Source organism: Triplophysa dalaica, chromosome 18, assembly GCF_015846415.1.
Source record: "Triplophysa dalaica isolate WHDGS20190420 chromosome 18, ASM1584641v1, whole genome shotgun sequence".
Classification (NCBI taxonomy): domain Eukaryota; kingdom Metazoa; phylum Chordata; class Actinopteri; order Cypriniformes; family Nemacheilidae; genus Triplophysa; species Triplophysa dalaica.
In genome coordinates this window covers 15,851,605-15,865,707 of record NC_079559.1, presented here as the reverse complement: position 1 = coordinate 15,865,707, position 14,103 = coordinate 15,851,605, and the positions used below count along the sequence as shown (strand labels likewise).

At 45.0% G+C, this 14,103-nt stretch overlaps 1 protein-coding gene across 1 annotated transcript; it reads left to right on the top strand.

The window, feature by feature from the left end:
- Nucleotides 1–344: 344 nt before the first annotated feature.
- LOC130406890 (uncharacterized) lies at nt 345–11,956 on the top strand (the record flags this gene model as incomplete). Its single annotated transcript, XM_056729468.1, is given in 5 exon segments — nt 345–1,344; nt 1,430–4,318; nt 4,321–5,770; nt 5,806–6,249; nt 11,923–11,956. Coding segments are annotated over 5 exon segments (5,817 nt in total), but the record flags the coding sequence as incomplete, so codon positions are not given.
- Nucleotides 11,957–14,103: the final 2,147 nt, after the last annotated feature.

The following is a 14,103-nucleotide window of genomic DNA, read 5'->3' as shown; positions in this document are numbered from 1 at the left end:
AAGGCCCGCCTCTATCCAGTAGGGGAATGTAGCTCAACCCCCTCCTTACGCGCCGTCCCAACAACAAGTGCAGGTTAAGGTGAATGACACGGTAGAAGTTGAATTGCCCGTACTAGATCAACTGGTAGATACCGTGGCAGAGTTAACCAAAAAGGTGAGTGAGCTGATGGAACAGGAAAGTGGAAGAGGAAGATGAAGATAATGGTCAAGAAAGAAATGAACAGTATTCTGATAGAGGACAAGGCGAAAATGACTTTAGAGAGAGGCAGAAAGAGGAAGCAAATGAAGAGAGGGAGTCAGAACCTAGGAGGGTAATCATTAAAGGGACCATAGAAACACAGGCAATGGGAAGTGGGGGCCGTAACAGCCCAGTGTCCCATCATACTAGGAGCAAATTTTCGAAAGATTCACCTCTGGCACCCCCTCTTAAAACATGGGACATTACATATCCCCAAACTGACTCTGGCGCAATAAGACAACTACAGGGAGCATGTGGTCATGAAGACTCAGAAATAGTACACCAGTGTCCTCTAATACAGGGTGGCCAAGGCCAACAAAAATATCAGCCCTTCAGCCACAGCGACATGACAGCTGTGTTGGCTAAACTTCCCCCCATTACATCCGGGGGAGGAAGATGGTTGACCAAATTACATGCCCTTTGTCACGGTACTACCTTGGCGGTGGGAGATTTGAGGTGTCTGTTAGGCCAGATTTTCACAGTCTCACAAATGACAGATTTTGAGCAAAATGCAACTTTATGCCGAGTTGGCAATGAGGAGGAGTACTCAAGGGTAAGCACTGAAGTAGCAAGAGCCCTAAGGCGAATGTTTCCCACCCCACCAACCCTCTACCAAAATATTAAATTTCGTATTAAGCCAGGTGAGACTGGAGCTGGGTACTACTTTAGGTGTGCTGCGGAATGGGAACAGATGGTGGAGGAAAATAGCCTAAACAACCCAATAACTAGAGACATCTTTAGAGCAGCCGTACTGTCCGGGGCTCCCAATGGGGTTAAACAGGCACTGGAAGGCAATCCTGACATGCCTGCTGCTAACAACGAAACCTGGGAGCGCCATTTGGTGTTCCATATAGACAGGCTTGTAGACAAACAAAATAAAGAATTAGATGATATAGAAACAGCGCAACCCCAACTTCTGAAATTACAGTTGGAGGCCGCAAAGGGAGGTAAGAAACCTAAACAAATGTTGCAAAACCCTGTGAACAGCCAGCAGGGGCCGAAGGGAGAGCAGGCTCCCCCTGCTCCCTCAGTCATTCCACCATATTTTGGATATGACCAGGGGGGGGCGTTACAATGCCAATTGGCACTATATAGGCCAAGGGGAGGTAACCAGGGCTATAGGGGGAGGGGTAACCAAGGGGGGCAACCAAGAGGAGTGTGTTTCATGTGTGGAAGTCCTGATCATTGGAGGGGTGAATGCCCGCACAGACAGGGCAGTCAGGCCATGGGACCACCTGCAGGGGGATGGGGTCCTCTCAGAGGTGGAACCAGAGGTCGTGGACCTCAAGCCTCACTACACCCGGGGCAACTACACTCGGCTCCCCACAGCTTTCAAGCGCCCATGCACCTGTGCAGTGACCCAACATGGGGCTCTGGGGGAGACGCAGGGGACTGTTGAAGGGGCCCACCGAGAGTCCATAAGAGGTATGGGGGAGCCTCTCATGGAGATAGTGGTAAATGGCCGGCCACTAAAAGCACTAGTAGATACTGGGGCAACATATTCCACTGTTCAAAAAGACCACATCACTGAATCGCAGATCAGTGACCAGACAGTGGGAGTAATGGGCTTCTCTGGGGGGTTAGAATACTGGCCTTTCACCATCCCTCTTACCACTAAGGTGGCAAATCAGAGTCTTGTACATGCGTTTCTATACTCTTCTAAAGCTCCCATTCCCCTGTTGGGAAGAGATTTGTTAATAAAATTAGGAGCAAGTATATTATGTTCCCCTCAGGGGGTGACTGTTACTTTTCCAGATGGCACCAGCATAGACTGTTCACAGGGTCACAAAGGGGCCACACAATGTGTACTATTAGGGGGACCCCTAATGGAAATGGCCGACATATATTGGGTAGAATTAGATACATCACCCTCAACAACTGGGGTTTTGTCTCTCTACAACCAAAACCTGCCATGGATCAAAGATATGGCAGTGTTTCTTCCTACCATTCATCCTCTACACTGTACGCTGTATTATGACCGGAAAGCTGATCTGATGTATCAAGAGGCCTTCCAGCAAATGGAGGGCCACATGTGGAGACTGCAAGGGGATGGTTTGTATATAGGTAAGGAAGGGGTAGTAGCACCGATCAAATTAACAGAAAACCAGACACAATGGTACCGTATGTCACCAACAGCAGCTCCACATATTTCCCTGGCACTTAACCCTGGTCATGAGGCTAGAGAATTAGGTGGGATGACTAAAAAATTAAGAGAAGCTAAGGATTGGGAGCTCTGTGATATTGATGGAGTGCTATATTCTAAAACAAATGATGCCTATTGGGTAAATCAGAATACAGAAGATACTGGAACGCTGACACACCGTCAGCTCTCCAGGACTCATGGTAGGGAATTGACAGACGGCCCTGGGGCAGAAGACCTGATTGCCAGGCAGCCAATTTCACTCTGGTCGCAGGGACCCACGGATGTGGGTCTGTGTGATATCACCCCTGTATCATTCAAAATTAAATCAGTGGAGCCTATCTGGGTTCCCCAATACAGTAACAAACCTGAAGCAGAGGCAGGCATTGCAAGCACAGTACAGGGCCTATGTGACAAAGGAGTTATTACACCATGGCAATCTCCGTGGAACACTCCAATTTTTCCCGTCCAAAAACCAGGTACTGACAAATATAGGTTGGTACATGACTTACGGCGCATAAATGAGTTAGTCACCACTCCAACACTATCTGTGCCAAACCCGTACACCGCCATCTCAAGTCTTGCCCCTGAGCATCAATGGTTTTCCTGTATTGATTTGGCCAATGCATTTTTCTGTATACCCATTGCAGAGGAATGTAAATCATGCCTGTCATTTACATATAGGGGAACACAGTTCTCATACAATAGATTGCCTCAAGGCTTTATCTTATCACCAGGCATCTTCAACCAAGTTTTAAAAGACAAGCTACAACATTGCACCCTACCTCCCTCATGTGTAATGATAATGTACGTGGATGACTTGTTATTAGCTGCAACTTCAGAGGCTGACTGCATAACAGCTACTGGGGCCATTTTGGTAAAGCTCTGGGAGGCAGGATTTAAAGTAAGTAAGGAAAAACTGCAGATCTGCCGACCAGCTGTTAAATTTATGGGCAGACTAATCACTGGTCAGGGATCAACACTCTCTCACCGTCAACGTGATGGCATTCTCAGTCACCCTAAACCACAAACGGTGAAGGACATGCTTTCCTTCCTGGGCCTCACTGGGTTTAGCAGAAACTACATTCCCATGTATGTGGCTATTACCAACCCACTGCGGGCAATGGTCAAAGAACAAGGCATGCGTAACCTAACGGGACATTTGACATGGACCCCTGAGGCTGAAAAGTCCGTCATTGATCTAAAAATGCAGTTGTCGCATGCCGCGCACCTGCATAGCGCAGACTACTCACTACCTTTCTTCTTGGACGCATCAGAAACAAAAACAAGTGCACATGGTGTCCTGTTCCAAAAACATGCAGGTACTCGCAGGGTACTGTTATACATCAGCATTTTGCTGGACCCAATCGAACAACGCCAACCGGCATGCGCACGTTTTGTGGCCGGCCTTGCCAAAATCATGGACAAAACTTCACATGTTGTTATGGGTCACAAGCTCACCGTCCTGACTACGCATTCAGTCATAGCGTTTGTCAACTCAGCATCATTTACTTTTTCACCACTACGACAACGAAAACTGTCAAAATGTTTGAGTGCCCCCCATGTTACCTACACACATGAGGGTATCAACATGGAAGACCTGTTCTCCACAGGAGAACCACATGACTGTGCTCCCCTCACAGAACAATCCTCAAGAGTCAGACAAAACCTGACTGCCACACCATTGCAACCCCTTGCGGACGTACTGACGCTGTTTACGGATGGCTGTTGTTTTCGCAAGGATGATGGCATGCTTACATCTGCCTACGCTGTGGTGGAAGCTCGAGGTGACCAGTTTATCACCCGACATGCACAACTGCTAGAGGGTAAACAATCTGCTCAGAGAGCAGAACTCATTGCAGTCACCAAAGCCTTGGAGTTTGCAGGCACCCGACGAGTCAACATTTACACAGACTCGGCATATGTTGTAGGGCTGTCCATGTTGAGCTAGCAGTCTGGCAACGGTGTGGTTTTGTCACCACATCAGGCAGGCCAATCATTCATGAAAAAGAAGCAAAGGCACTGTTAGCGGCACTACTCATTCCAGAGGCAGTAGCTATCATCAAATGTCAAGGACATGACAAAGGTGACTCAGACATAGCTAAAGGCAATGATGCTGCAGCTCAGGCTGCCAAACAGGCAGCTGGGTACCTCCCCAGAATGATAATGCAGATGGCCGTACATGACAATAACCTTTTGCCATCTTTCACTAGACCAGTATTGGTGGCTGAGCACAAAAAATGTTCTCCAGAAGAAATTTCAGTCTGGAAGGAACATGGAGCTGTACAGGCCCCAGATGGCCTGTGGCAGGCACCGGATGGTCGTCCTGCCCTGCCCCTTAACCTAACACCGTCTATCATGGCCCAAGCTCACAGTCATGCACATGTTGGCAGTAAACAAATGACTATAACCCTACGGTACTGGTGGCATCCATTTCTGACAGCTACTATTACAAATTTTGTGCTGTCATGTACTGTATGTCAGGAACATAACCCCAAACCTACGTTGAAACAACTTCAGGATGCATTTACGCCTCTCAAGGGGCCAGGGGAAGAAATTGTCATAGATTTCACTGATATGATAGAGAGGGTTCAGGGAAAGAAATATCTCCTAGTAATTGTGGATCAATTTACTGGTTGGCCAGAAGCCTACCCTACTGGCAAAGAGGACAGCACAGCAGTCATCAAGTGTTTAATCAATCATTACATACCACATCATGGTTTTCCTCGCAGAATCAGGTCAGATAACGGGTCTCACTTTAAGAATGAACATTTGCACACTGTTGAAAAGTCTTTGGGATTGATACATGCCTTTGGGGCAGTCTGGCACCCTAAATCCCAGGGGAAGGTCGAACGGATGAACCTTACCCTTAAACTGAAATTGGCCAAAATCTGTGCACAGACCAAATTGACATGGCTCTCTGCCCTACCAATTGCATTGCTGTCAATAAGATCCTCTGCAAACAGAATCACGGGGTTTACACCTTTTGAGTTACTAACTGGTCGTTCATTTCCAGGTCCATCTACACCATTGACTGCTGATTCGTGTGGACCCATCTCGCACTGTGTGTATTTTGAAAAACTAACTGGTCTAATCAAACAATTTTCTGAGCAGGCTCCTGTCACATGTGATCCAGAACCAATTCCTCCCCCGTCACAGTATGTCCGCCTGAAGAAGTTTCGCCGGAAATGGAATGAGGCCCGCTGGTCTCCCCCTATGAGAGTCATTGAACGAACCAGTCATTGTGTCAGACTGGCTGGCAAAGGCGATACCTGGTATCATTTGTCATCCTGTGTTAATTGTGCTCCACCCGACAGGTTGCTGTACGACACCAGTTTGGACCTGAGGACTCAGGTCCAAGAGAGGGAAGGTTACGGAGAGCCATCTGTGGGGTTGCAAAACACACAAATACCACTGTGTGCCCAAGAGAGGGAGGTACAGTACAGAGAGAAAAACGCTGCAGTTCCACAAAACACCACAACAGGGACACTGCAGATACACCACAAGAAGGTGACCTTTTCGCAAGCCCACCAGGTGAGCCATTAGCACATTGTGTGAGCGAAGATTTAGCCTACGGGGCAGGTATTGCAAAAACATTCAGAAACACATACGGGGTGGAGAAAGTAAAAGAACAACAGAGAAAAGTGGGTGAATGTGCAGTTACACACGAAGCAGATGGTAAAACTGTCTTTCACTTAATTACAAAGGTTAGAAGCACTGACCTCCCCACTTATGAAAATTTCACGAAGTGCCTGATATGCATGAGAGATTGGTGTGTGGAACATAGAGTGAAGAGTGTGTCTATACCCCGGCTGGGGTGTGGGCTGGACAGATTGGATTTTCAGAAAGTTCAGAATATTTTAAGTGAGGTGTTTGCAGGAATGAGTATGACGATAACCATATACTCGCTATAATCATTTTAACTTCTTTACATGTTTAAGATTTCTCTTTTTGAAGTTTTATAATTTTTGAATAATTTTTTTATAACTTTTGAATTTTTCCTTTGTTGAATTTTATAACCTTTCAGTTTTAATTCTCTTTTAAATAATTTTTTTTATTAATATCATTTTTCAGTTTAAAGAAATTATAATCATTTTTAATTTCCAAAGTGTTTAAAGGTTTTAATGTTTTAAATATTATTACAGGTGAATTGGGTAATGATGTTAAGTGTGATTTAAACATTTCTTTTATATGAGTGTCATGATTTTATCTCTGTGGAAAGTTACATTTTAATAAGACACGGTGGAGTGTTGTCAGTTATTTTAAACTTGATTTTATTGTTTATTGTACCTTTGAAAAGTGTTGAGTTAACATGAGGTTGTGGGAAAATTGGCCGTGTATGGGACTTCTCATTGTCATCTCTGTCACTATAGTGAGTATAATATTTGGGATTGAAAAATGGCAACAGGCAAGCAGCAACATAACAAAACGGAGACATAAAAGAGAAACCGCTACCAGCACAGACAAATGTCTGAGGAAGTATGGTGGAATTGAATTAAACTACTTAAAAGGGAGCACAACATCATTCACATTTGACTTATGTTCGGTTATACAATGTAATGGGCATAACACGTCATGGAGAGGGTATGATATATATTTGTGCGGTCTAGGTTGGCCTGGAAACCAAGCATGGTGTCCAACATGGAATCATGTATGGCAATCGACACAGCCAGATTTTAAAGGTAGTAGTGACAAAGTGACCACAGATGGAAAATTAAAGGTGTCAGGACATTTCACTATACAAAGAGATTTCAGCGTTAGCACTAACCCTATCACTATGTCCATAACGGATCTTAAACAAGACCCTTACAGTCAAAAACCCACAGGGGTACCTGGACAGTGTTGGGAGAATGATAAACCGCATTTCTACGTGTTACTGGGAGTAGATATAACGGGAAAGGATCAAATGGGATTGATAAAGATCAACATGATGGAGAAACCATCACCTAATGTAACAACATCACACAATGTATCAGTTACAACAATGAAAAACACACAGATAGGTGTAGATTATACTAACCTGACCCCTGAAGACATAATTGAAAAAGCCACGGGATATGGAGAAGCAAATTTATGGTTGGAATGGCTAATAAACACTGCAAAAGAATAAAAATTAGATGATTGTGTAGCTTGTGCAGGAGCCAGACCGAGGCTACACATTGAACCAGCCCCATTGTACCCTAATGACACATGGGGATATAACTGTATGTTATCTTTAACTAGGACTGCAGAACCTGCTAATTGTACTACGTTAGCAGCTATATTTCCTCCTATAGCCGATGAATCACGAACAGGCCCATTTAATCCCAGACAGGACAACTATACATGTTTTAATTTAACCGCAACTAAACCCCAACTTAACTATGGCATGATCAATGTAGAATGGTGTAGTGTGATTATACCTGACAATGGTACATTAATTGGCCCATGGGCTAGAGCAGGACTTTATTATTACTGTGGTGACAGACGTCTATTTGTAAGGGTACCGAAGCACACAAAAGGGTTGTGTGCAATGGTCAGATTAGGGGGACCATTGACATTAATTGGTGAAAGAATAGTAGAAGGACCATCTTCCACAACAGCGACCCTCAACCGCCGTAGGAGGAGACATGTGATTAGGAAAAGAGCTGCTATAATTGATTTTTCTCTAAATAGCCCCACGTACATAGATGCCATAGGAATCCCTAGGGGAGTTCCTAATGAGTACAAATTGGCAGACCAGGTAGCTGCTGGATTTGAAAATATCCCAATTATATCTGCATTGTTTCCAGTCACACCCAACAAAAATGTGGACAGGATTAATTATGTTCATTACAATGTCATGCGCTTAGTTAATCTGACACAAGACGCTGTAAAGGGGCTGTCTGAGCAGCTGGCTCCAACCTCGCTGATGGCGATACAAAATAGACTAGCATTAGACATGCTGCTGGCAGAAAAGGGAGGTGTGTGCCACATGTTTGGAGATCTGTGTTGTACATTTATTCCAAACAACACTGCCCCAGATGGGTCAGTTAACAAAGCTCTGGAAGGACTGAGAGTGCTATCAGTCGAAATGAAAGAGGCCTCAGGCATAGACAACCCTATCAATCAATGGCTAGAGAGAGCGTTGGGCAAGTGGAAGGCACTGATCATGTCTATAGTGGTCTCCCTTGCAGTATTTGTGGGCATATTGGTAACTTGTGGATGCTGTTGTGTGCCATGTATTAGATCATTATGTAACCGCCTATTTGTTACTGCAATTGAAAAACGAGAGCCCCCACCATATGTTATGCCATTGTTGACCACAGACCACTTCTATGATCACTTCTATGATATGTTTTATCTAAGGGTTTATATCAATTGCATTTTCTGTGTGTTTTTTCATATGATTATTACTTATTACGGCTTACTTAATATAACATTGCATTATTTTACTATGTTGGGTAGGGTCTCAGAGTTAAGAGAGAATATTAGAGGGCAAAGAGGTATTTTCAACAGGGTGTGGGGGTTGAGTATGTGTGGGCAGCATTCCATGCAGGGGAGAAGATAAGAGATACGTGCTGCACATCCAAACACACATACCCTAATAGTGAGGGGTCCTAAGTTTATGTGGAGGCAGGTGGGGGAAGTATTTTGTGTTGCAGACAGTAAAAGAAGAAGGACGTAGTCTACGAAAATATGAGATGAAGTATCACTCCATTGGACACAAAGAAAGTAGCAGAGGTCAAGGCGCTCAGGGGTTGGCCACGGTCCGAAGCAAGCTGGAAGATACACCCACACATACACATATAAAAATGTTGTAAACCATGGAGGCGGGGCAGAATCTCTGAAAGACATTGTGTCTGAGATTGTCCGGCGCTGTATTTCAGATTAATAAACTTCAACTTTTGTTCAACCGAAGTCCTTAAGTCCAATTTTTGGACACGCAGGACAGCATATGTCCATCAGTGAGCACAACGTTTGCTGAGTTATTGGATCAATAGGATGACTTTCCCCAATTCTGAGTTGGAGGATTTTTGTGTGTGTGTGTGCGTGAGTGAGTGTGCTTAGTATTGTCAAGATGTATGGCCTGGGTTTTTAATGCTTTAAATTAAACGTTAACTTATATTTTATATTGTGTGTGAAATAAATTGTTTGCCATCTTCCCTTTTTGTCTGCTACCTGTCTCAGCAAATAATAAACCTGTGAGCCTTTGGTGTTGTTTATTAGTTTTGGGTCCCCGGGGTGGCGTAGACGGCTTTTGCCTTGTTTTATATCTCTTTTTCACGCGCTCACTGAATGCCATCGTCACATTATAGAACTCAGCGCTAAAACTGTCAGGGTCAGCGGCTTTGTTGTTAGGTAACTGTGATATTACTTCATGTAATTCTTCGAGTGTAACCTCTTTATCCAAAACCTGCTTTGCTTCAGTGCTAAGGCTAGGAAGGTTCAACTGGGAAAAGAACTTGTCTATGGCTTGTTGGTCCGATTCGCACCTTGATTTATAGACATTTTTGTGAAATCCTGCAAAGCAATGGTTGATCTTCTTGGGATCAACAACGATTTTTCTGTTAGTCGCTCGAATTTCATGTATTGCTCGTGTTGTCTGATCCTGTTTCAGCTGGCGGGCAAGCAGTTTTTGGGGCTTTTCACCTATTTAAAATATTCTTTGTTTCATGCGAGTAAGTTTCCAGCCATAATGACTTTTGTATAAAAAAAATCTGGAACGATTTTGTAGACTTTCTGTAAAAAAGGAGGATTGTCAAAATTAGGACATATATATTCACCAGTGAGAGGTAAGGAGTTTATCTCCCCACATACAATCAGGTATATTCCATTTATATCTTTAATTGTTTGCTTATGTATAAAAGGAATTGTTTTTTTAATCAAGATCGCCACACCCCTCGCTTTGGTAGAGAAATTCGATAGGTACACGTGTGACATCCACAGAGCCTTAATACTAAATTTTGCTGTTGCTTTAATATGCGTTTCTTGAAGAAACACAATATCCGCTTGTAGTTTCTTGAGATGCGAGTACACTTTCCCTCTTTTCACCGCTTATCCGAACTACCTCGGGTCACGGGGAGCCTCTGCCTATCTCAGGAGTCATCGGGCATCAAGGCAGGATACACCCTGGATGGAGTGCCAACCCATCGCAGGGCAGACTTGGAAATGCTGGGGATTGCACCCTGGACCTCGTACATGCAAAGCATGCGCTCTACCACTGAGCTACATCCTTACACTTCCATTAACTCAAATATAAAAAATTTGTTAACTCTTATTGTCCCCAGTGTCAAAGCCGCAACTTCACCAGTTTTCCACTGCGTCTTTAAGGTAAACCTCTGCCGATTCCGGTGATTCAAAGACCTTTGTTTCCTTGCCAATTAAAGTCACCATAAACTTTGATGGAAATTGAAAGTCACATCTCACTTCGTGCTCCCTGCATCTCTTCCGTATGTTGTCAAACTTTTGTCTCTGTTTAAGACATCCGCTGCTAAGTCTGGGAACACGTGAATTTTACGAAGTCATATTCCAAGGGTTTCGACCTCGCCAGGTGCAAGATGCGTTCTTTCACTTGATAATGATGGAGTCTGACAATGAGCGCCCGTGAACGGCCTTCTCTTGGAGGCTGTGATGATCTGTGTGCCCTGTAAATTTTGACTGGATTATCCGTGAACTCCTAGCCCAGTACCCGTGTTAGAAGTTTCGTCACAAACTCTGTATGTCTACCATTTTCCACACCTTCTGTAATGCCGACAATCCAAATATTTTGTCGTCAAGATCTTCTTCTCCGTCTAAGCAGGGATCCCCAAACGGTGGGACACCAAGGCGTTCCCAGGCAAGCCGGAAGACATAGTCCCTCCAGCATGTCCTAGGTCTTCCCCGGGGTCTCCTCCCGGTGGGACATGCCTGGAACACCTTCCCGGGAAGGCGTCGAGGGGGCATCCGGAAAGATGCCCGAGCCACCTCAGCTGGCCCCTCTCGATGTGGAGGAGCAGCAGCTCTACTCTGAGCTCTGACCCACAGCTCATGACCATATGTGAGAGTAGGAACGTAGATTGACCGGTAAATCGAGAGCTTCGCCTTGCGTTTCAGCTCGTTTTTCACTCTTCCACCTCAGACCGGTACAGCGACCGTATTACTGCAGAAGCTGCACTGATCCGTCTGTCAATCTCCCGTTCCATCCTTCGTGAACAAGACCCCCAGATACTTGAACTCCTCTACTTGAGGCAGGAACTCGCGACTAACCTGAAGTGGGCAAGCCACCCTTATCCGACTGAGAACCATGGCCTCGGATTTGGAGGTGCTTATTCTCATACCAGCCGCTTCACACTCGACTGTAAACCGTCCCAGTGCATGCTGAAGGTCCTGGTCTTATGGGGCCAGCACGACAACATCATCCGCAAAGAGCAGAGAAGAAATCATGTGGTCCCCAAACCCGACACCCTATGGCCCCTGGCTGGGCCTAGAAATTCTGTCCATGAAAATTATGAACAGAACCGGTGACAACATGCACAGGGAACAAGTCTGACTTACTGCCGGCAATGGGTCCCGAATTCCATACTCCCAGAGCACCCTTCACAAGATGCCGCGAGGGACACAGTCGAATTCTCCAAATCCACAAAACACATGTGGATTGGTTGGGCAAACTCCCATGAACCCTCCAGCACCCTGGAGAGGGTATAGAGCTGGTCCAGTTCTCCACGACAGGGACGAAAACCACACTGTTCCTCCTGAATCCGAGGTTCTACCATCGGCCGGATTCTCCTCTCCAGTACCCTGGCTTAGACTTTCCCGGGGAGGCTGAGAAGTGTAATCCCCCGATAGTTGGAGAACCAAGCCAAGACAGCCCCACAACATCCAGAGACTTGAGGTACTCAGGGCGGATCTCATCCACCCCCGGTGCCCTGCCACCGAGGAGTTTCTTGACTACCTTGATGACTTCAGCCCGGGTGATGGACGAGTCCGCCTCCGAGCCCTAAGCCTCTGCTTCCTCAATAGAAGACGTGAGGGCGTGATTGAGGAGATCCTCAAAGTATTCCTTCCATTGAGGCCGACCGATAGTCCTTCTCCATGGCCTCACCGAACTCCTCCCAGGCCCGAGTTTTTGCCTCCTCAACCAACCGGGCTGCAGTCCGTTCACCACAGACCCTCACATTACGTTTGGGTCTGCCGAGTCTGTCCAGCTTCCTCCCCCGCCATCGGATCCAACTCACCACCAGGTGGTGATCAGTTGACAGCTCCGTCCCTCTCTTCACCCGAGTGTCCAAGACATACGGCTGGAGGTCAGATGAAACAACCACAAAGTCGATCATCGACCTCCGGCCTAGGGTGTCCTGGTGCCATGTGCACTTATGGACACCCTTATGCTTAAAAATGGTGTTTGTTATGGACAAGCTGTAACTCAACTCAACTCAACTTTATTTATATAGCGCTTTTTACAATTTTCATTGTTACAAAGCAGCTGTACATGACACACATTGAATAGAAGAAAAACAACTAAAGGCACATACCTGTAAAAACAACAAAAGACAGACATACACATGCTCCACACACACAATATGCACACATGCAAACACACTCGCACACACGCACAGTGAAAGCACACATTTGAGATAAAGGAGAGAGAACCACAGGTCAAATATTAAACGGATATAAATTATTTTATGCAATATTATTTATGTTTAAATCCTAAAGCAGACCCCCCGGCCAGGCAAACAGTGCAAAACAATATGCAAACGGTGGCGAGGAACCCAAAACTCCACAGTAACTCAACAGTGCTTGCACAACAAGGCTAAATAAATAAATAAAAAACTTACTAATAAGGTAAATTATAGATTTTACATTATAACTAACAATCTAATAGCATTTGAAGTGTTGTAGAAAAATCTATCAAGTTGCCGCGTCCTATATCCAGCTCTATCATCTCAGCTCTTGTCAGGTCACCGCTTCCCATTCTCAGCTCTGCCATCAGGTCTGGGCATGAACTGCATCCTGCGGTAACCTTGGAAACAAAGAGACAAGACTGGCTGAGAATAGAGTACTATTCTGCACTCTTTGATGCAACAAGTACATCATTTGTTGTTGGATGTGTTCCTGGTTCCGGTTGATCTAAATATTGCAGCCTAGATCCTTTGAGGATTAATATTATGGAAGAGAAGTGTATGCAAGATTAAAAAGATGCGTCTTTAGTCTTGATCTAAACTGACATAGTGTGTCTGCCTCCCGGACAGTGCAGGGAAGAAAATTGCAAAGTTTAGGCGCAAGATAAGAAAATGATCTACCACCTGCACTTGATTTTGAAATTCTAGTTATTACCAACTGACAGGAAGCCTGAGGGCGTAATGCACAAGGAGGATTGTAATACAATAGAAGTTCATTCAAATACTGCTGCGCTAGACCATGTAGGGCTTCATAGGTAATAAGCAAGATCTTAAAGTTAATGCGATGCTTTATAGGTCACCAGTGCAAGGTTGACAGAACCGGGGTTATACGCTCATTCTTTTTTGTACGTGTAAGAACTCGAGCTGCCGCGTTTTCAACCAGTTGCAGTTTTTGTAAGAGGCCTGCAGGGCAACCACCTAAAAGTGCATTACAGTAATCTAGTCAAGATGTCATGAATACATTTTTGACAGCATATGACGTAGTTTAGATATATTCTTAAAATGGAAAAATGCAATTTTACAGGTGTTGGCGACATGGCTCTCAAATGACTATCGAATACAACGCCAAGATTCTAAGATGACGACAAGGATTTTATGGAGCA